Here is a 23795-nt window from a genome sequence, read left to right on the forward strand (position 1 = left end):
ATATATTATGTCAAAGTAATTGTAGACACATCTTTTGTGTTTTCCAACGAAGTAATAGATGCTTCATATCTATACACTATTACCATAATTTTTTCAACGAGTTTGGAATCTAGAAACTTCTTACTCAATAATTTCACCTTGTTAGTAATACCTAACAATTTGTTTTGAGCATTTCTTAATTGTCTTTGACCCTTTCATCCGTTGTAGTTCAAATTCCTTTATCAATTTTAACATTTTCATGTCTCAGATATTCTCATTTCCTTCAAATTCTCTTTTCAAATAATTTCAAATTTCTTTTTGTGACTTTAGAATTATGATTCTGATTAGGATCATTTATAAAATACTAGCAAACAAGTATGGATTTTTCTTTGCCTTCTTTGTCTTTTTTTCCTTTTGCGTTTTAATTTGGACCATGGTACAATTTTTAGTTAACAAATCAACTATGTATTCTTCCACAACTTCCTATAAATTTAGTTCCTTTAGATAAGTTTCATTCTTACCATCCATAAATAATAGCTTTCTCCATCAAAGAGTGGAATAGCAACTTGTGATGAATTTCCTTCTCCTTCCATTCTACAAGTCCACAAGAACAATGAATCTTCATATATTTTGGGATTTTCAAAATATATCTTGAAAATAGAAGAGATGTGTTAAATGGAGGAGCTTGTGATTTATTTTAGTCATGTACTCTATATACAAAGCAAAATGTAAGAGAATATCAAATACTTATAATATTTCAATCTTAATTTTCTAAATCTAAATAATAAAATATATATTTGTCTTTGGGTAAAAGATATTATAGAAAAACTAAAAGATTAAATAAAAACTAATTTAAATAAAAATATATTAAGCAAAAACTTTCAACAACATTTTCATCTAATCATATGAACACATATATAAGACTTCTCAAATCCAAAAACATCTTCGGTCATATAGTAAAATTCATCTTTGTTTTTCGCTCGATAACAAAACTTTCATTAAGAAAGCAACAAATTCCTTGAACAACACGATTTTTGTTTTAACGAAAATTCTTTCAAGAAAAAAGAATTATGTCAACATGATTTTTACATGACCGGTCAAATTCTCGCTTAAAAAAAATCTTTCAAAAGAAAAAGATTTGTCTTGCTCACTTGAGCAAAATCTCAAAAATTTGGAATTACGCGAAATCTGTAACATCTATAACATGCGTCCAACTATCAAAAATGATCTATTCTATCATTGTTTTCAAAATCACAGTTTCTTTATCAAATCAACTTATGGCATTTTAATCAAATATTCCTTCAAAAAGCACTGCATTTTGTCTTAGCATAAATTTAAAGTTAAAGTAATTTCATTTTTAAAAAAATCATTAAAACATCTTTTACTCAACTTTTTTTTCTAACATGATTAAAACATCCATAACTAATTCAACTATGCATTTTATAAAAAATTGATCCTAACCCCAAACTAGTTTAACATTCTTAATTACTTACAAATCTACCATAATCTCTCAAATCTTAACTCCAATTATATCTTCATCTTAACTCTAAAACTTAACTGAAACAATTATAGAAAATAATTTGAAACCACTCTTATGAATTTCGATCACCTACACCAAATATCAAACATCAAAATTAAAGGTTGATATTGATGGAACATTATCTTCTTATTTCATCAAATCGTGAGATCTCTAAATGTAGAAAGATGGTGAGTTATGTAAATGAATAATAACTAAATAGTTAATATTCTAATTTATATACTCAATATAAACGGTAGAATTTTAACTTCTATATATTTTTAAATTATTTCTACTAGATTAAAAATAGGATATCACAACATTGTTACAACATTGAAAAATCTTTCATATAAAAATATATATAATTACTTTTAGTGTTCAAATAAAACATGACAGAATATTTTCATCTTCTTAGTCTGTGTTTAGATAGAGATGAAAAAAAACAAAAACAAAAAGAGTAATATTTAAATAAGTAGAAATAAGTGAACAATTTGTACTATATTTTAATTGAAATGAGAGGAATGGTTAAGCTATTTTTTAATCAACTATCCAACGAGATGATTTTTGAAAGTTGTCTCTTATTTTTATAATTTATTCATAGATCAACACTGAACTTTTATCAAGTGGCTATAATTCTTGGAAGTATTCGTAATTTAGAAAGTATTAATCTGACTTTCTTTGTCTTTTACACCACTCATTCACGGATCATCCCTTCAAAATCAAAACTCATTTCTCCTAATCATTATTTTTCAAATCAAACCAAAGTCACACATCTCATGTAAGTGAAACTGAACATTACTGCAAGAAAGTGAAAAACTGTGAGAGCACTGCAGCACTTATCAAGATACTAGCATTTCCCAAGCACATGGACACAAACCTGCCTAATTAACTCAACAACCTCACATAACTCTGTAGCACTTAGATTCGGCCAACTTCCTTTGACTTTCTTTTGGGGGGAAATTCATACACAAGAGCATGGTTCCATTAGTCAAATTCACATGCCTCAATAAGCCTAAATTGTGTTGATTTCAAAGAGAGTTTTTTTGAAAAATAGTAAACTCTTCACATGCACAAGCGATCCCATCACAGATTGCCTCTTTGGTGACAAGAAAGCACATGAAATGATAATTGCAAAACCAATTATATCAGCAACAGCACCATGATTTTCACGACAAAATCAAATATATAATGTTTTAAATCAAAGTATTCTCTCTACTTCCAAGAAGAGGACACTCATGAAAATGAAAGATCGGGGTGTTTCAAATTTGAAAGTAGCCTATCAAACAGGTTATTGGCTACCTACATCAAAGTCTGAATCTAAATTAAAGCAACCAAAATTTTGATGGGTCCAAATCAAATAAATTAAAGTTTAAATATTTTATTACAAAATAGTTTACTTATACTAACAGCATAAAAAATTAGTGTTACCATGGCAGCAATGTTACAAGATAAATCTATTTGGCATACTATCATCAGAAAAGTTCACAGGGTCCTTGTTTGTGATCTTCACCAGTTCAGAGAGAAACCAACTCATGACAAGGTGTGGCAAGAAAATTGGCACCACAATTCCATCTTCTCCTTCACTGTTCCTAAAACGTCCATAGAAGCTAACAAAAGGTATATCCCAGCAAGCCAGCCATATGTAGGACCTCCCCCACCCAAAATCCACTTCATAGAACCCCACATGAGTTGTCTCCCCTGTAAGGCAGTTCCCTTCAGTCCTATACCTGAGTCGACCCTTTAGAACCATAAGATCTGTCAAGGAACTCACTTTCTCTGCACCCATTTGGTCCTTTGCCATTTTTACTAAGTCCAATGCATAGGCCAATGGGTTTTGGCACAAAGGCGCAGCCTTGGAAAGAGCCATTGGGAAGGCAATGGCAATGCCACGAGCAGTGATAAAGGGTGACATTTCCACAAACAGGCAGAGAGTATCTCAAAAGTTGAAGAAATTTGAAGGTGTGGACAAGTGATTCTTGGTGGGTCCCTTCCACGAAATAACTCTCTTTGCCACCCAGGGAACTGGGTCCTGGAAGCACCTCTTGCAATCTCATGCACCATGGTCAACCCCAATGAGTCACAGATCGTGTGGTTCATAGGAGCAGGAAAACAAATCCTCCGCATGTTAAACAGTCAAAAAAATGATTTATCAGCTATAAGGCTCGAGCCTCACCATGGAGACCACCTTACATTTTTTAATTCAAAAAATATCTTTTGAATTTCTAACAACCTAACATAATTCTAATTAAATTTTTAACTAAAAAAAATATATTAATTTTTTAAAAACTCATATTTATTGTATAAATTTTTATTATAATTATAAAAATAATTTATTTTTAATCTATTATAGTTTTCTATTTAAAAAAATCTAAAACATAATTATGAAAACATAATTGTACGATTAAATCTTTATTGTCAATTATTTATATAATTCGTAAATATATAATATATAAATATGTGTATTTATATTTTATATTTTAAAGATTATATGTATATCTGTATTTGTATTATATGCGTATTCATGTTGTATCAATATTCATGTCAATATATATACCATATAGGTGATAAGTAAATTATTTTTCATATATAAGAATTATTTTGCAATAATTCATATATCTCTCTCGAAAATAGGTTAATTAAAAAAATGTAGGTTAAAATAAGGTTCAATTGATACTCAAAGTGTAACAAGACCAGAGTTTTCCCTGGAATGGTGGGCGCATAAAATTGACAACACTGTTCCGTCCTTTATTTAACTAGTGTTTTCAATTTTAGTGTGTATCTGATTTATTTTTTAATATTCCATTTTTATTATTTTTTATTGTTTCGTTGACTGTAGAAAAAATTATGTATTTTGTAATATTTCATATTTATTATTTTTCATCTTATGTGAGTTTAATTTCTTTGAGTACTTTTATGTTGGCCCATTTAAAAAATTAAAAATCAAATGTAAAAGTTAACTAAACCAATTAAAAATTAATCAAAAAATTACAATTTTATTGAATTAGTTAACAAAAATAACTTAAAAACACATTACAAATATTTTTTACCGTGTATACAACAAACCCGGTTTTTATAAGGGAAACGTGTTTTTGTAAAATGAGCTCTCATATATTGATCCTGTACTCTCATATATTTTTATTTTATCTTTTAAAAATATATTTTAAATTGTACCTCTATTTCTTAATTTAGGAATTCATTTTAAAATATAAATGTATTAATTACATTTTAAATTGTATATTCCAAAATATTATAAAAATTTAAAATAAGTTGAGTAATATGAAACTTTTTCAAATTATCACCCATTCTTTTATAAATCTAAACTGAAAATATTTTTGACATTTCAGTACCCCATGGGAGTGCAACTTCAAACCATGGGGTGAAGACCGCAATGACCAGGTCTGTAACACAATAAGTCTACTTTCTCCCAAATACTTTCTCTATCTCTCATTCTCTCTTTTTCTCTCTAAGATCTCGTCACCATACCCCACTTATAAGTAAATCTAATCTTTGTTAAAATATGATCAATTCAATTGTGCAACTTCCAAACCCATCTATCCGTGTTTCCCAAAACCAACCTAACATCTTGCAAAACCTGCCAAAATTGATCCACCAAAGGCTTCTCCCAATCGAAAAAAGGTCTTCGCCAGACTAAATTCCAAACCCAAACACCATTATACCAAGATCCAAGCTCTGCCACCTTTGCATCTTTGGCTAAACACAGAGAGTACTGTCTCGGAAAGGCTCTCTTTAACGCATCAAAACCCAACCAATTATCCTCTCAGAAGGAGATAACCTTTCCATCACCAACTTTCCATTTGAACCCATCTTCAAAACTTCTTCCCCAACCCTCGAATGCTCACACCTCTTTCAAGTTTTTCTACCAAAGAGAACTCCTACGACTTTTTCCTTCCTCTCTCAAGCATCTCCAACCCCCATATTTAGAATCGAGAATCTCCTTCCATAGACCACCTTTATCCGAACCCAATCTCCAAATCCACTTACCTAACAAGGTCAGGTTAAAAATCTTTAAATCAATAATACCAAGCCCCCCAAATTCGCGAGGCTTACATACCTTTTGCCTAAAAGCCCAAGCGATCTTCCTTCCTTCTGATCCCCACCCTGAAAGAAAATTCCTTTGAATCCTAACTAATTTATCTTTCACCCCTGAAGGCAGTTTGAATAAGGACATAAAAAATAACGGAATAGAGGAAATAACAGACTTGATCAAACAAATCCTCCCAGCCATCGACAAACATCTTCCTTTCCACCTGCTCAGCCTAGCCTGAACTTTCTCTATCACCCCATTCCAAAAGGCCCCACATTTGTGATTACCTCCAACTGGCAATCCCAAGTAAACAAAAGGAAAACCCATCACGTCGTAGTTAAGGATAGCTGCAAACGCTGAAGTGAAAGTTGATCCAGCCCTGTCCCACCAATTCTACTTTTTAGAAAATTCACCCTAAGCCCAGAAGAAAGCTCCAAACTATTTACCTTCACTTTATCCTTGCCAACCTCCAAACTTCTATCAAACTCTTTTCTTCTACCATCCTTGACACTCTGGCCAACCCTTCTGCCACAATAAGGAAAAGAAACGGAGCTAGAGGATCACCTTGACGAAGTCCCTTCCTAGGAAGGAACTCCCTAGTTGGACTACCGTTCACAAGTACTGAAACAGAAGCTGATTCTAAACAACCCTTTATCCAACAAATCCAAAGATCACAAAAACCTAATGATGGATTTGTGTCTTCTTCTTGCGGTTTTTGAGGTGAATTTGCGGAAGCTCCATGGATTGATGGTGGAACAAGGATCTCACGTAGAGAGCTGGACTCCTTGAAGGTGCATGCTAAGTATGAAGAGTGAGTGGTGAGGTCATCTCACTTGGAAGGTGAAAGTTTCAAAAGATTAAAAGCCTAATCCTAAGAAGTTTTAGGCAAAGAGTGAGAATGGCACAATATTGGCAGCATTTCACTAATGAATTAATCTTGAATTTACATGACCCAAACTCCTCTATATATAGCAAGAGTGGGCTGAATATGAAAAGAGAATTGGAGGGAAATTCAAATGTTGGCACATGGGAAGGTGGCTCATAAATTCAGCACATGTGAGGTAGGTTCTAGAATTCTTCCATGTGCTAGGAGTTCTAAAACCTTACGCTCCACTTAGGCTAAATGTGGGCTGGACCTAAGTTTAATTAGGAGTAGGAAACTCTAATTAAACTTAGGTTAGCATTTTAGGTACCACTTTGCATGTTTCAACAAAAATACAAAAGAATTAAACTATGCTACTTTTGGCAAAAATGTAAAAACTATTCTACACTAGAGTTTATGACATGTAGAATGCGTCATCTTGACCCCTCTTTGACCATAACTCTAGTGGTTGCCTTAATTTGATATTTTGGTGGCCTTTCAATGGATTGGTGTCGGGACCTCTTCCATCACCTAACCTCCTTATCATATTATAAATAAACTCCCAACTGACCAAGTCATACGCCTATTTATAGTCGACTTTGAAGAAAACACAACTCTTCCTCTTTCTTTTATATTCTTCCAAAATCTTATTAGCTACTAACACACTGTCCAACAAACCCCTTCCTTTAAGGAAAGCCGACTGTCTAACATCGATAACTTTATTGATCACCTTTTTCAATCGTAGAGATAGCACTTTAGAGATGATTTTATACAAGCACCCAACTAACGAAATGGGTCTATACTCTCTGAGTTGCTGAGGGTTTTCTACTTTTGGTATCAAACAAAGAAACGAAGCGTTTGAACCTCTGGGCCAATGACCATTAACCGCAAAATCTTTCATTGCCGATACCACATCATTTTTAATGATATCCCAATAGAATTTTAAAAAACCAAAATTAAAACCATTAGGGCCAAGACTCTTTGAACTGTCACAACTCCAAACTACAGCCCTAACCTCATCTTCAGAGAACTCTCCAATCAACAAATCTTTGTCAGCATTCGAAAGGGAGCTGAACCTAACATTGTCCAGTCTAACCTGACAAGCATCGTTCCTGGCAAACCTATCTTCAAAGAAATCTCAAACCTTGTCCTTGACCACTTCCTTATCTTCACACCAAATACCGTTAACAAAAACCCCATGCAACTGATTCCTTGCCCTTCTCCAATTTACAGACGCGTGAAAAAACTTTGTATTAAGATCCCCCTATTTTAACCACCTTTGTCTTGCTTTCTGAAACACAATCGCCTCTTGCTTAAATTTAGTTTTATTAAGTTCCGCAAAGAGGGACTTTCTTTCTTCCCTTTCTGACTCAACTAAACCACAATCATCGTCTCGTGCGTCTAACTCATCGATCTTCTTTTGCACTTCCTTACTAACAAGATTTACATCTCCGAAGACTTCTTTGTTCCATACTTTTAAATATGCTTTTAGCTTTTTCAATTTTTCTTTGAACAGAAAAATCCCACCTCCTATAACCTCATAAGAAGACCAACTCGATCTCACAAACTCTTTAAATCTGTTATCTTTTTGCCAAACATCCAAACACCTAAATGGTTTTGGACCCCAGTCCACAAACACCTCTTTAAGAATGACTTCACAATGGTCAAAGATTGTTTTGTTTAGAACGAACTGTTGGCAGTGAGGCCAAGATTTCAGCCACTCCTTTGATACTAGAATCCTGTCGATTCTACTCTTCACCAATCCATTGGGCTTATACCAAGTAAACTTCTTGCCAACCAACAGGATATCAACCAATTCCAATTTTTCAATAAAATCATTGAACCCTTTTATTTCTTTAGAACAATCTGACGTCGAAATCAAACTCTTCCTTTCTTCTTGACGTCTAATAGAATTAAAATCTCCAATAATACACCATGCCTTTGATAATTGATTCAGCCTGACTCCATTGATCTCTTTCCATATTTCTTTCTTTTCCCGTAAAGAATTAGAGCAATATACATTCACTATAGTTACAAAAACCCCATTACCAACCTTCCAAAACCCTTCAATCACAGTATAGTTCTTTCCATTTGCAAAACTAAGCATTTGGAACGACTTATTTCTCCACATTGTAAGAACCCCACCTGCGCTGTTTATAGCATTGTTTTCGACCCAATCTACTTTGTTAGTCCCCCAAAGAAGACAAACTTTCTCCCTGCTAAAATCAGAGCACTTCGTCTCTTGTAAGCACACTATATCCGCCTGTTCCTTACTAATCAGATCTCTTAGGTAATTTCTTTTTATGGTGCCCCCTATCCCTCTAATATTCAAAGTAATTATCTTCATCGACAAACTTACTCTTTTCCCCCCTCGACTTCCTTGTAAAGTCACTGACACGATTGACAAGGAATTTAAACTATTTATGATTATGCCTTCTTGTCCAGGAAAAGAAAACCCTGCATCTTTTCCAACACACCAAACCCTAGAAGCCTCGTTCTTGTCAGTCTTCACCCAAAAAAATCTGTTACAATATGAATGATACGTGTTGTATGTGAATGATATGTGTTGTATGTAAATGATATGTGTTGTATGTGAATGATGAAAACTTGTAAGAACTTGATGTCATACATTTAGGATAATATATGATATGTTGTGTATTGGTATATTAAGTATGAAAAACTTATGGTTAACAAAGATCTTCTAATTTTACTAATGAGACTAAGGTATCAGTTGGTGAGAAGTTGATGAGGGAGTTCATAACACTTTATAGTCACACAATTTTATATGTTTGAACTTATCATGATATTTTCTTTTGGATTATATGTGATCTCGTAGGAGCATACTTAATGAGTATTCCGGAAGACGATAAATTCATATATAATGAATGTGATTGAAATGAAAACAAAATAATAAGGTTTGGAAGGAAATCAAGGTAATGTGATTTGTAAATGGATCTATGTGGAGTCAATGTGATTGAAATGAAATTAAAGTATTGTAAATTAAAATAAAATTCAATGATTGTAATTGAAAATATACTTATATGTGTGTTTTATATGATTCAACTGAAATCAAATTACTTTGATTGGTATTTGGTATTTGGATTTGTGTAGAACTGTGTTTATATGCAGAAAGAGATATATAAGTACAAAAATGACATTTGAAAAGAAATACATGAATAAGGATTTTTTTTTATTTCCTTCTACTGTAAATACTAAAATAAACACTACACATGCACTTGGCTTTTAATTAAAGAATTTTTATTTATTACATCCATTATTCATTATAAATTTTATCCTCTCATATTCATGGGCAAGGATTTTTCATCTTGCCATCCCTAAATAGACAGTCTAGTCTTTTTTAGCAAAATTAACTTAACTGTCACTATGACAATTTTTAGTGACAATTTTCAAAACATGGTTAATGATAAATCTTAGTGGTGTCAAATCAATATAGATAAAAGATATTAAATGTACACACAGTATCATTGCCATAATAGACTATATCTAGACACACTTATGTTTGCATTTGATTCTGAATCAACAACAAAGGGCAGCCAAAAATTCCTTTAGATGACAGGCATTTCATAGAAAAAGTGTTTCCTATGCAGAAAAAGGTGGTCCAATTGAGTCACCAAGCTCCTCCAAGGCAACATCAGCCTCAGCTTCAACAAACATAACCCCGTCAACACTGAGGGATAGTAGTGAACAACTGCTTCAGAGATGCCACTTTTGATGAACTTGGCAAGATCAAACTCCTTCATTTTGTGGTCCCTTTTATAGAACATGATGAAGGAGAGGTGCATGCGAAGTCCCTCTTGGTGATCAATGTCTGAAAGATGCTTTACTTCGCTTGGAGTAGGTTTTGCTCGCACCACTACACCGATTAGAGATTAGTGGATGTTAGAAAATATTTCATAGTATATAAATATAAATGTTATAACTATATGAAAAACAAGTTATTTGTAAGCAACTACAGGCTAAACCTTGTATTTATAAGAAGAAACATGTTTGCTGCTACTCAGATTTTTTCCTCCAAAGTTACACAACTGACATATCTCCAATTTTCACAATTCTTAAATTTTATCATAATTATATTATTAGAAAAAAGTATTAATTAGTTTAATTTAAAAAATTGTTAAAAACGTCATTTTCTTATTAAATTTAAGTAGATTCAATAAAAAAAACTATTTTTTTATCATACAAAATATTATATTTATAAATTTGTGTATAAGTGATGTGAGTATATATATATTTTTTCAATATAAAATTGGACATCTTGTACCATTTCATACTAAAATAAAATTTAAAATTAACTTAACACAGTGAATTATGTATAAAATACGAGTATTGATATCTTGAGAATCTGTATAGTTATAATTAAAAAAAATTAAAATGAAACTTAAAATTGTATTATAGTCAAATCACTTTTTTTAGTCTGTAGTTTGGAAAATAACATTTTTCATAAATTAAAGTAAGATATGGATGGAAGAGGCCCAAGTTCAAACCCAAGTCCAAGCCCAAGTCCAAGTTCAATCCCAACAAATAGAAGATCTGGACAACTACAAGAGCTATGAAAGGAAAAATCCAAGAGGATTAGGACACTTGCTACTGATGGCAGAGAAACTTTCCTCTATATGTTTAAAAATGCCATAAGTTTAGTGTAGGGTAGAATCTAATTTTTGTCAAATTAGAATAGGAAATTTTATTCGTAATTTCTTTTTTCTAGATGAAATTTGGCACCTAAAAATCAACCTAGGTTAAATTAGAGTTTTTAAAACATCTAAGTTAACCTAGGCCAGTTATGACTAAGCCATGGAGAAGAGTAAAACGTTTTCCACATGCTCCATGTGCTAAGTTCATTAGGCGCCAATTTCAAATAACATTTAATTTGAATTTGGCTCTTCAAATTCCGACCCTCCATTGCTATAAAAGGAGGTGCTTGGTTCATATTTTGCTCAAGATTAATGAAGAGTGAATTGTTGCCAAAATTGTGCCAATTTTGCTCTTTGTCTCCTACCTCCCTAGGATAAACACTTTAGTCTTAATTCTTCACCTATTCCAAGTGAGATGGCCTCACCACTCACTCTCCACACCTAGCATGCACCTTCAAGGAGTCCAACTCTCTAAGTGAGATCCTTGCTCATTCTCCTCCATTGAAGCTTTCGCCAATTCCTCCAAAGAAAAGCTAATCAGATGAAGGCACAACTACATCAAGTGGTATCATGAGCCTAGGTTCTTCAAGAGCTAAGTGTGCCTTCTTCTTTTCATCTTTTTGATTTTTTGTTGTTCTTCATATTTCCGTGTTGTTAATCATAAGATCCTTGAATGTCTTGCTTTTTTGCATTTTAATTTTGATTCAGATGTTGTTTGGATAAATCCAATCGGTGCAATGTGTTCAAATTGTTCTTGATCTTCTAATTTCAATTTTGTGTAAGATTCCTTTGAGTTTTGGTGTTGCTGTTTTAATTTTGCTAGATTTGAGTCTTTCTTTCAATTTTATTCGGTTCATATTGTTTGTGTTTGAGTCATTTTGATTTTTGAATCCATAGATATTTTGTCAAGTCATATTTCTCCTAAATTGCCATCACTTCTCTCTAGTACTTTTCTTGATAATTTTGGTTCATTGATTTTAATTTTGAGTGTAGTTTCTAATTTGTTTTGTTTAGCCTTTGGTGCATTATTTTTAGATTTGAGTTCATACTTTTGTGCTAGATCCACACAAGTTCCTATACATCATCTCTATTGTGTTTTTGAAGTTTCTTAAAACTGTTTTTAATTCCTGACTAAGATTCTATATTCTGTGCTGGTTGTTTCTTTTTATGAAATTAAAATTCGTTGAAGAAAAATTGTGAAACTCTGGATCTGAATAGATTGAAGTGTTAGAAGAAAAGTACAAAAAAGAAAAATAAAAAAAAATGAGACAAAATTTAAAATACAAAAAAAAAATGATAAATAAAATTCAAACAGTGTGCAAATGTGGGGTAAAAAAAAAAGGTGAAGTAGCATCAGTTTTGAAAATTTTATCACAATTAATTGGTGCACTCTTTTAGTGTGATTCCAGCGCCAAAAGTTAGTTAAGATCTTGAGTTGTCTGTGGTTTAAAATTCAAATTCAAATTTGAAAGATCCAGCTCAACATAAATCAATTAAGTCACGCATTTGATACCTCAAAATTCCAGTAGTACTGTTTTGGTTTTATTAATCCAATTCTATTGTCATTCATTAGGTTCAATTTGTGTGCTATCCTTTTGTTGAGTACCTTATTTTGTTTGCTTGTCAATTTTTGTTCAATTACTCTTTCAATTTGTCATATATCAACTCTCTTTGATGTATCCCAATTTCAAATTGATTTTTGTTGCTTTAAAATTGTGTTGACCTCTTGGTGGAAGTCATTCAAAGGTGCCTTGTAAGTTTGGAGCTAACATCTTTGGTGAGAGCTTTATCACTTAGTAGGTGCTGATTTGAATTCTCAAAGTTGAATATCCTTGAGAGGTTGAGCAAGAGGACAACAGCAAGTAAGCTTAAACACTTACACAAAGAAGGAGTACCAAAAAGAAAGAAGGATTGCATAGAATAGGAAATTCTAAATTTTGTCAATTCAATTTTCTTTGTATTTTCTTTGAGTTGTAATTTGCAAAACCTTAAAAAATTAATGGATTAATTGCGCATTAGACGGTGAGTGTGTCTTCAAGGTTCAAAGTGCCAAGAAGCCCCACCTTAGGAAACACCTAGTTTACAAGCTTTTCTAGATAGCAATTTTTTTCTATTAAGTGCTTTTATTGTTTTGTATTGTTTGCTTGCATAAAAAATTGTGTTTTCATTCTTGATTGTGCTCTAAGTGAATTATTTAGAGAAATGTTTGTGAAAGTCTTGAAGGATAGAATATGGCTAGGAAAGGCTTGGTACTTAAGTGATCCAAGTGATTCACCTCCATTTCCTGGGAATCTACTTACATTACTCCACTTATCTTTCTTTTGGTAAATTGCTTTTAACACATAACTTTAACCATGTCTTCTCACTCTCATCACTCTAGTGAAAATGATAGAGAGTCTATTAAATCTCTTTCGAAACAACTAGCACAAGACTTTCAATCACTTTCATATAGACAATTGCAACAAGAGGCCCAACTTAAAGAAAGGGATGATCATTTTGCTTTGATGGGAGAAGTGTTGAAAATGGTTAAAGAAAGGGATGAATACAACAAATAAAAAAAAAAGTTCTCATGCATCTACCTCTAGGGGAGATGATTCTTTTGGGGAACAAGGCCTTAGAATTAATGAATATTATCAACCACCCCCTAGGAGAGCTAAAAAAGAAAGAAAAGAAAGCACGAAGGAGGTTAGGGTAGATCTACCTTATTTCCATGGGAAAGAAAATGTAGAAGCTTACCTAGATTGGGAAATGAAGGTAGAACAATTGTTTGCTTGCCATAGAGTAAGTGAGGTAAGAAAGGTACCCTTAGCCATCTTAAGCTTTCAAGGCAATGCTATGTATTGGTGGACTGCCTTTGAGCAAGATAGTTGACTTCATAAGGACCCTCCCATAGAGTATTGGAATGATCTTAGGGGAGCCTTAAGACACCACCATATTCCCTCCTATTATAATAGGGATTTAATGGACAAGCTCCAAAGACTCCAACAAAAGACTATGAGCGTAGAGGAATATAGGCAGAAAATGGAATTATATATGATGAGAGCCTCAATTAGGGAGTCTGAGCCCACCACCATAGCAAGGTTTTTGAGTGGACTCAATCTTGAGATTAGAGATAGAGTTGAACTTTTACCCTATAGAGACTTGAATGATTTAATTCAACTTTGTATCAAAGTTGAACAACAAAATTTGAGAAAAACTTCAGGTCGTAGGGAATGTTCATATTCTAACTCTTATCCCAAAAGAGAGTATAAAAGGGAGGAAACCACAAAGGAAAAACCTAAAGAAACTCCCAAAAATATAGATAAAGATGTGATAACCCCACAACCCCACAGTAGAGATACCAAATGTTTTAAATGCTTTGGAAGAGGTCATATAGTTGCCCAATGCCCAAATAGGAGAACCATACTCTTAAGAGGGAAGGATGAATATAGCAGCCAAAGTGATGAAGCTAGTGAGGGAGAAGAAAAAGAAAATAGTGAAGGGGAATATCCATGTGAGGGTGAGTTAATGATGATCCGTAGAACCCTCAACAACCAACCTAGTACGAACCAAAAAACACAAAGGGAAAACATTTTTCACACAAGGTGTAAAGTTTTTGAAAATGTGTGTTCTCTCATTGTGGATAGTGGTTCTTGCTGCAACTGTGGTAAACCTTGGCAATTTGATAAGAAAACTATGCACAATGGTCTTGCCAATGAGATTACTTTCACTCACAGAGAAAAGAAGTTTGTACTTTATCCCTTATCACCTTCACAAGTGGTAAAGGACCAAGTGCAAATGAGAGAGAGAAAAAAGAGAGGAAGAAAAAAAAAAAAAAAACCAAGAAAAAACCCTTAGGGAAAAAGAGGCGTGGGAGAAGAGTGTTCCTTCCCACAAGGTCATTCAGGAAGTAGAAAAATTTGAAAACAAACTTGAAAACATACTTCTTTCTGAACAACCTTCAAGCGTCCTGATTTGTAAAGGAACACTTACATGCACTGCCACAATGACTGAGACTTGTGTTTTACCCCCTCAAGTAAAAGAACTTTTAAAATAATTTGATGTTGTATTCCCAAGGAAGGCGCAATGGAACTTCCCCCTTTTAGAGGAATAGAACATCAAATAGATTTAGTTATGGGAGCTAATCTACCTAATAGACCAACTTATTGAACTAACCCAGAAGAAACTAAGGAGATAGAATCACAAATACAAAATTTGTTACAGAAGGGTTGGGTTCAAAAAGAGCCTAAGTCCTTGTGTTGTACCTGTCTTGTTGGTGCCAAAAAAAGATGGCAAGTGGAGAATGTGTTGTGATTGTAGGGTCATCAATAATATCACCGTCAAGTATAGGCATCCAATACCAAGACTAGATGATATGCTTGATGAATTGCATGGGTCCATTATATTTTCCAAGATTGATCTTAAAAGTGTCTATCACCAAATTCGAATTAAAGAAGGTGATGAGTGGAAAATCGCTTTTAAAACCAAATTTGGATTATATGAATGGTTAGTGATGCCTTTTGGCCTTACTAATGCACCCAACACTTTTATGAGACTTATGAATCATGTCTTGAGAGATTGTATAGGTAAATATGTAGTAGTTTATTTTGATGATATATTAGTGTATAGTCAAAGCCTAGACGACCACCTAAGTCACCTTAGGGAAGTTCTCTCAGTGCTTAGAAACAATAGTTTGTTTGCTAATATTGATAAGTGTACTTTTTGTGTTGATAGTGTAGTGTTTTTAGGTTTTATAGTTAACAAAAATGGGGTACATGTTGACCCCGAGAAAATCAAAGCCATCCAAGAATGGCCAACTCCACAAAATGTAGGAGATGTTAGGAGTTTTCATGGGTTAGCATGTTTTTATAGAAGATTTGTGCCTAACTTCTCAAGTCTAGCTTCACCACTCAATGAGTTAGTGAAGAAGGACACTCCATTTTGTTGGACTGAGAAGCAAGATCAAGCCTTCAAAAGGCTTAAAGCTCAACTCACTAATGCACCCGTTTTAGCTATACCAAACTTTGCAAAAAAAATTGAGCTAGAATGTGATGCATCAGGAGTAGGCATAGGTGCAGTGTTGTTGCAAGGTGGACACCCAATTGCTTATTTCAGTGAAAAAATTCATGGTGCCACCCTCAACTACCCTACCTATGATAAGAAGCTTTATGCACTTGTGAGGGCCCTGAAGACTTGGGAGCACTATCTAGTTTCCAAAGAATTTGTAATTCATAGTGATCATGAGTCTTTAAAATATCTGAAGGGTCAGCATAAGTTAAATAAACGTCATGCAAAATGGATGGAATTTCTTGAACAATTCCCTTATGTTATCAAATACAAGAAGGGCAGTACTAATATTGTGGTTGATGCTCTTTCTAGGAGACACGACCTCTTTTCAAAACTTGGTGCCTAGATTCTTGGATTTGAAAACATACTAGAACTGTACAAAGAAGATCAAGATTTTGCATCCACTTTTGTTAAATGTGAACATAGAGCACAAGGAGTATTTTATGTATCTGAAGGGTATCTTTTTAAAGAAGGAAAACTCTATATACCCCAAGGAACACATAGGAAACTTCTTGTAAAAGAAACTCATGAAGGAGGTCTCATGGGCCACTTTGGAGTTGATAAAACTCTAGAGCTTTTAAAGGAAAACTCTTGTGGCCACACATGAGAAAAGATGTCCAGAGACATTTTTATAAATGCATTTCTTGTTTAAAAGCCAAATCTAAAATAATGCCTCATGGATTCTATACTCCTTTACCTTTTGCAAGTGCTCCGTGGGAAGACATTAACATGGATTTTATTCTAGGACTTCCTAGGACAGCAATAGGTTTTGATTCTATTTTTGTGGTAGTGGATAAGTTTAGTAAGATGACACATTTTATTCCATGCCACAAGATAGATGATGCAAAGAATATCTCTAGACTCTTCTTTAGAGAAATGGTAAGACTTCATGGGCTACCCAAAAGTATAGTATCTGATAGAGATCCAAAATTTATAAGCCATTTCTGGAGAACTCTCTGGGAAAGGCTTGGAACTAAACTGAAATTTTCAACTTCTTATCATCCTCAAACGGATGGACAAACTGAAGTAGTAAATAGATATCTTTCAACTATGCTTAGGACATTTATGAAAGGCAACCACAAATCTTGGGATGAGTAACTTCCCTATATTGAGTTTGCATATAATAGGGTAGTTCATAAAACTACCAATATTTCTCCATTTGAAGTTGTATATGGGTTTAATCCTCTTACACCTTTAGATTTGTTGCCTCTTCCTGATCCACAAGAATTTGTGCATAAGAAAGGAGTAACAAAAGCTGAATTCTTTAAGAAAATGCATGAGAGGATTAAAGAACAAATATAACAACAAATAGAGAAATATGTAAAACAAAACAATAAGGGGAAGCGAGAGATAATTTTTAGGAAGGAGACTGGGTTTGTTTGCACCTTAGAAAGGATAGATTTCCAACTAAGAGAAAATCTAAGCTTAGCCCTCGGGGAGATGGACCCTTCCAAGTTCTCAAAAGAATCAACAACAATGCATACATTCTTGATTTACCTGAAGAATATGGAGTTCATAATACTTTCAATGTTATGGACCTAATGCCTTTGGCAGGAAGTAATGAAGATGAAGAAGTAGAAGCATTGGATTTGAGGACAAATCCTCTCCAAGTGGGAAGGGATGTTGGAAGAGGCCCAAGCCCAAAACCAAGTCCAACAAATAGAAGATTTGGGTCAACTACAAGAGCTATGGCCAGAAGAATCCAAGAGGATTGGGACACTGCTACTGATGGCAGAGAAACTTTCCTCTATATGTTTAAAAATGTCATAAGTTTAGTGTAGGGTAGAATCTAATTTTTGTAAAAGTAGAATAGGAAATTTTATTTGTAATTTCTTTTTCCTGGATGAAATTTGGCACCTAAAAATCAACCTAGGTTAAATTAGAGTTTTTAAAAAATCTAATTTAACCAAGGCCGGTTATGACTAAGCCATGGAGAAGAGTAAAACATGTGGATGGTAGCAGTAGAGGTTGTGGTGGGGATTCAAACATGTTGGGGGATGTAAGTTGAAGTTGTAAACTCCAACCAATCTAAGTGCGAGATGGACCCTGGCAAGTAGGAAGTTGGTTTCTGATAAAAGTGAGCTTAAAAGGAGCAAACAGGGGGAAGCCAAAGTCCAAAAAGGAGCGAATGGAAGATGTTGCATTGAAGTGATTAATTCTGTGACAAGTGCTACAATTGTGCCACTGCAAGCTGGGTAGAAGGAATGTCAATGAGGTGGTGGAGATAACCAATATTTTGGTGTATTTTGATGGTTTTGTAGTTGCAGTTTGCAGTGCTTATAGCATTCCAATACGAGCACGGTGCTAGCTGGAATAGGATGTCTAGCTTATGCAACAAACATTATTTATCTATTGCTTCTAGGGTGTTTGTTCATCTCTTTATTCTTGGAGATTCTTAATGTGGTTTGGTTTATGTAAAAGGGTTGGGATACCCCTTTTGTATCCCTCTTAATTTAATTTCATTCTTTGCTGATAAAAAAAAATAAAAAAAAATGGAGAAGAGTAAAACGTTTTCCTCATGCTCCATGTGCTAAGTTCATTATGCGCCAATTTCAAATAGCATTTCATTTGAATTTGGCTCTTCAAATTCCGGCCCTCCATTGCTATAAAAGGAGGTGCTTGGTTCATATTTTGCTCAAGATTAATGAAGAGTGAATTGGTGCCAAAATTGTGCCAATTTTGCTCTTTGTCTCCTACCTCCCTAGGATAGACACTTTAGTCTTTATTCTTCACCTATTCCAAGTGAGATAGCCTCACCACTCACTCTCCACACCTAGCATGCACCTTCAAGGAGTCCAACTCTTTACGTGAGATACTTGCTCATTCTCCTCCGTTGAAGCTTTTGCCAATTCTTCCAAAGAAAAACTAATCGGATGAAGGCACAACTACATCAGATATAATGATATGATTCATACAAATGAGTCACTAAAACAAGTTAATAATTTTGTTTTTATGATAAAAGATCATAACGTATAAGAGAAAAAAATTGTGACCGTTAGCATGAGGATCCAACCGGGAATATGATATACATGCAACCAATCATGGAGAAAGGAAAAGAAGCTAGTTCAGAGTGATAGCTATGTGGACACCTTCTGAAACCAGGTACACAAGAGATTAAGAAAGAAAAATTATGCAGTAATCATGTCACTCGTGCTGTTATGCTTTTTCTTAACTTGTATTTGATGGGAGGGTGAGAAGTTTATGTTCTTTTACTGTTTCTTATTTGTTTTTTCTGTAATCTGCTATATGTGCTACATCTTGTACCTTTTTAATGAATTTTCCTTTGCTTACCAAAACATTCAGAGTATATTAACTTAGCTCCCTTACAAATACACTGCTAAACAAATTAAACAAGTAAATCATTATTCAAAAATTAGGATGGATATTGTTTAAGGGTACATTAGAAACCAACTACGACTCAATATTTCCACCTTAGGAATATAGCTCAAACACTTTGCAAGCAACTTCTTTTCTCAAAAGAAATCATGACAAATCTTCAAAAGAGGATAATGAATGTTACAGTAATCTTTCATGATGAAAAGGAACTTTTGATCAAATGGAGCTCGCTAATTACATCAACCATGCTCATTCTTTCTTTTGGCGACTCCCTTGAACAAGCAAGTGCAATCCTAAAAAGTGATAGTAAGCATTTCTCTACTATAGGATGCATTGGGGGAAGATTTTGGTTATTAGCAGCCACCTTTAATCCCATTGGAAGAATAGTTGGGTCCACAATCTGGGGAAGGTGGTTTGGAATTGAAATTTTGACGTAGTTATGGAGATTAAGACCATCTTCAAACATTTCATCTATTGGTCTTCTCCCAGTTAACATTTCCAAAACAAGAATTCCAAAGCTGTACACGTCGCCTTCTATAGACACCTTTGATCCCATTCCATATTCTGAAACGTAATGCACATATTGGTTAAATATCCAAATTCAAATGCACAAAAAATCCTTAATTCACAAGATTTAGTAACTTAAACATTGTATACCTGGAGGAGCATAACCAATTGTGCCCTTTATTTCAATAGTGCTAGTTTGTTTTGGAGAAACTGCAAAAGTTGTGAGTCTTCTAGCTAAACCAAAGTCGCTTACATGAGCTACCAAGCAATCATCGAGAAGAACATTATTTGGCTTCAAATCACAGTGAATAATGGCTTGCCCACATTCGTAATGAAGATAGTGAAAAGCAGAAGCAACATCAATGATAATACTTAATCTTTGGTCAAGGTTCAATGATCTAGCAGGCTGCTTTGCAACTTCTATTTCTGGATGCAACCATCTTTCTAGACTTCCATTTGTCATGTACTCAAAAACAAGAGCTTTGAAGTCTTGGCCTCTGTGATCTATGCTAGAACAACACGTTAAAGTTTTGACCAAGTTTCGATGCCTAATACTTTTCAAGGCATTACATTCAGCAATGAAACTCTTTGAAGCTCCCTTCTGTTGAAGCTTTACAACCTTTATGGCAACAACATTTTTGTCTCCTTCTATCTCAATAGTCCCTTTGTAGACGGATCCAAAATTTCCAGATCCTATCAAGTTTTTTACTGAAAACCCATCGGTTCCTTGATGTAGGTTTTGGTATGAAACCTTTTGCATTTGGTCAATTGTTGGCAAATCAGACGATGGTTTTTTGTGGTTTCTTATCCTCACCCGGTAGATAGATATGAAAAATGGCAGAACGAGAAGAAAAAAAACCGCACTAACTATCATCACTACGATCCAAACAAAATTCAAGTGTTTTTCAGGTTTCTTACTTTTGACAGGACACGGTGCTAGATGCAACTGTGAAACACCCCCACAAAGCTTATTGTTCCCAACCACGGTTAACTCACTTGCATTTTGAAAGACACCTTCCAGTGGTACTTCACCCTCCAACATGTTAAAAGATACATTGAAGTATTCTAAGAAAGAAAATTTTTGTAGATCCTTAGGAATTGATCCAGTCAGAAGATTTCGTGACATGTCTAATACTCGAAGACCTTTGAGTGAAGCCAAAGAGGAAGGTATGGCTCCATGAAAGGAATTTCCTTGCAGACAAAGGTACTCCAAGCTTATGCAGTCTCCAATGGTTTCAGGAATTTCACCAGACAAATTATTTTCAGCCACACTCATCTTCCCGAGATTTTTTAAGCGGCCAACTTCAACAGGAAGCCTGCCACTCAGTGAATTTTGTGACAAATCCAGTAAGTTTGTTAAAGAGAAAAGACTAAAAACCTCTAAGGGTATGCTTCCTCCAAGGTTGTTTTTCCAAAGGTTAAGGTATTGTAAATTTTTACAGTTTCCTATACTTGGAGGAATCTTTCCTTCTAACATGTTTTCTGCCATGCCCAAATAATACAACTGAGTGAGGTTGCCAATAAAATCTGGAATGTCTCCTGTCAACTTGTTTCTACTCATCTCCAACTTTTGTAGCTTCTGGAACTTCCCAAAAGTGGCTGGAACAATCCCTTCAAAGTGGTTAATTTCCATTGTCAAGATAGTTAAGTTAACTAGATTGCCTAATTCTGGAGGAATTTTTCCTGATATGTGATTACCCCCAAGATATAATTGACTAAGCTTGGTGGATAAATTTCCCATAAAACTTGGCAAACTACCTCCAAAATTATTATAGGAAATAGAAACCACTTCCAACTCGCTACAATTGGCTAAGGATTTTAAAAACTCCAAGTCCTTCGTCGTATTGTCACCTAAGTTGTTGCTGTACAGACTAAGGAACCAAAGCTTTTTCAGCTTTCCTAGACTAGGAATTTGGCCCACTAAATGATTTGTACCAACATCAAGTGTTTGGAGGACAGATGCATTTGCAATGGAAGTTGGGATTGAACTTGAGATATGATTCCCACCAACAAGGAATTCTCGGAGATTAGGGAGGGTGTGGAACATGTTTGGTGGAAGGGAGCCACTAAATTGATTGTCTGCAGCTGAGATAATGGTAAGAGATGACATATTGAAAAGACAAGAAGGAAATGTACCTATCAGCTTGTTGACATGCAATGACATCAATGACAAGTTTTGGAGGAGACAAATTTCTTGTGGAATATTTCCCTCCAAGTAATTGACACCGATTGAGAGAGAAACGAGAGATGAAAGATTCCCTATGGAAGATGGGATTGCTCCTGTTAGATTGTTTACTGCCAAGGTCAATTCTTGAAGCCTTTGCAGGTAGCCAATTTCCATTGGTATTTTACCAATCAAATTGTTACCAAACAAGTGTAACTCTCTAAGCTTAGAACATCTTGTCAAGTTTGTAGGTATTTCTCCATTCAAAGAGTTATTGGTGAGCGATAAGTTTTGTAACTGTAACAACCGACCCAGTTCTTGTGGAATTTTTCCATAAAAGCTGTTGTTTCCAAGGTTAAGCCTGGTTAGGAAAGAGAGATTGCCTATATGGGGTGGTATGAGACCTTGCAACTGTTTTCCTTCTAGGTTTAACTCTATAACTCTTTGATTCGTGGAATTGCATGTAACTCCAGGCCACTTGCAAAAATGGATGGAACTATTCCAAGATGCAATGATTTTATAAGGGTCATTTGATATTGAATCCTTAAATTTGAGCAACACCAAATGGTCGGTCTGGTTTCCTAATATGGAGGCAGCTGTGCTTGGGACACACAAGAGAGAGTTGATAATAAAGAGGACAAGCATGGGAAGACATGCTACAGAACAAAAGGAAGGAAACAGGAGAACAAAAGTGTTCATTTGGTTCATAGTACAAGACACTTAGATTGTGGAAATGCTTTGGGTAGGTAGATAGTACCTAGGATGATCCAAATAGTTGTATTTGGTAGGAAGGGTATATTGGTTTGACAATTCCCTTTGACACAGGAAGGACTTAAATAGTAGAGTTCATGGTGGGAATAGTTTTAATTTTAATGGTTCATACTACATATGTGTTAATGACTACTAAAATTTATTATATATTCATGAAATTACACTGAAACTTACTTTATAGATGGCCAGCATGCCGACATTATCTTATTAAAGTTTTCACATTTAATATATTAAAGACACTTCTCAATCTTTTTCATAACATTATTGGATAAACTCGACAGACTAATTTTAATATTGTAAATTTTTTTTTTAAAAAAAATAGCTTCATATAAAGAAAACGTTTTTTTTTACATGCAACTTAAAAGATAGTTTTTTTCTTAAATGTAATAATATGTAAAAGTTTTTATTTTCTCACATAAAATAATAAAAGAACAAAAAAATAAAAGTTCAAACCTTTAATATACAATCACAAATATTCTTTCTTGAGCAACATGATTATAAGTAATTTTTTTTAATAAAATAATTAATTTAAATTTTGTAGAAAAGTGTGAACTTGTGTCATTCTCAAATCAAAAACATCTAAATGCTCAAATAACAACAATCTTGATCTTTTTACTAAAATATTAAAAAATAATTATCAGTGAACCAAGTGCTTAATGTATACATTAATATTAATTATATTATCAAAATTAGTATGAATATAAGGGTTATAAAAGAAAGCTAATATTATTTTTTTTTCTAATTCTTAGTTGTTTTTTTTTTAAAATGTATCTATCTTTTTATTTTGTCTTTATTTTACATTTATCTATTTAACTAAACTTAGAATGAGTTTCCTGTTTGTATATATTCAGACTCTATGCTTTAATTTAAGTAAGGAAAGGAAAATAGAAGAAATATTTCTTCTCATATACTTTGTC

The 23795-nt window shown here is 33.9% G+C and overlaps 1 protein-coding gene and 1 pseudogene across 1 annotated transcript; both read right to left on the reverse strand.

Moving 5' to 3' along the window:
* Positions 1-2848: 2848 nt before the first annotated feature.
* Positions 2849-16825, reverse strand: LOC137809270 (alcohol acyl transferase 1 allele RGa-like; annotated as a pseudogene).
* A 2621-nt stretch (positions 16826-19446) lies between these two features.
* On the reverse strand, positions 19447-22912 carry LOC137811109 (LRR receptor-like serine/threonine-protein kinase EFR). The gene is made up of 2 exons (XM_068612701.2): positions 20094-22912; positions 19447-20000 (listed from the first exon to the last, which is right to left on the reverse strand). Exons 1-2 carry the CDS (start codon positions 22813-22815, stop codon positions 19630-19632), a joined length of 3093 nt encoding a protein of 1030 aa, XP_068468802.1. The 5' UTR covers positions 22816-22912; the 3' UTR covers positions 19447-19629.
* Positions 22913-23795: the final 883 nt, after the last annotated feature.

Source organism: Phaseolus vulgaris, chromosome 2 (assembly GCF_051622355.1).
Source record: "Phaseolus vulgaris cultivar YP4 chromosome 2, ASM5162235v1, whole genome shotgun sequence".
NCBI classification, from domain to species: domain Eukaryota; kingdom Viridiplantae; phylum Streptophyta; class Magnoliopsida; order Fabales; family Fabaceae; genus Phaseolus; species Phaseolus vulgaris.

Bases quoted from the DNA above. Each gene is read 5' to 3' on its own strand.
- LOC137811109 (XM_068612701.2), bottom strand. From the start codon at position 22,815: ATGAACCAAATGAACACTTTTGTTCTCCTGTTTCCTTCCTTTTGTTCT. The intron at 20,001-20,093 runs GTATACAATGTT...ATTACGTTTCAG, and splicing joins AATTGGTTATGCTCCTCCAG to AATATGGAATGGGATCAAAG.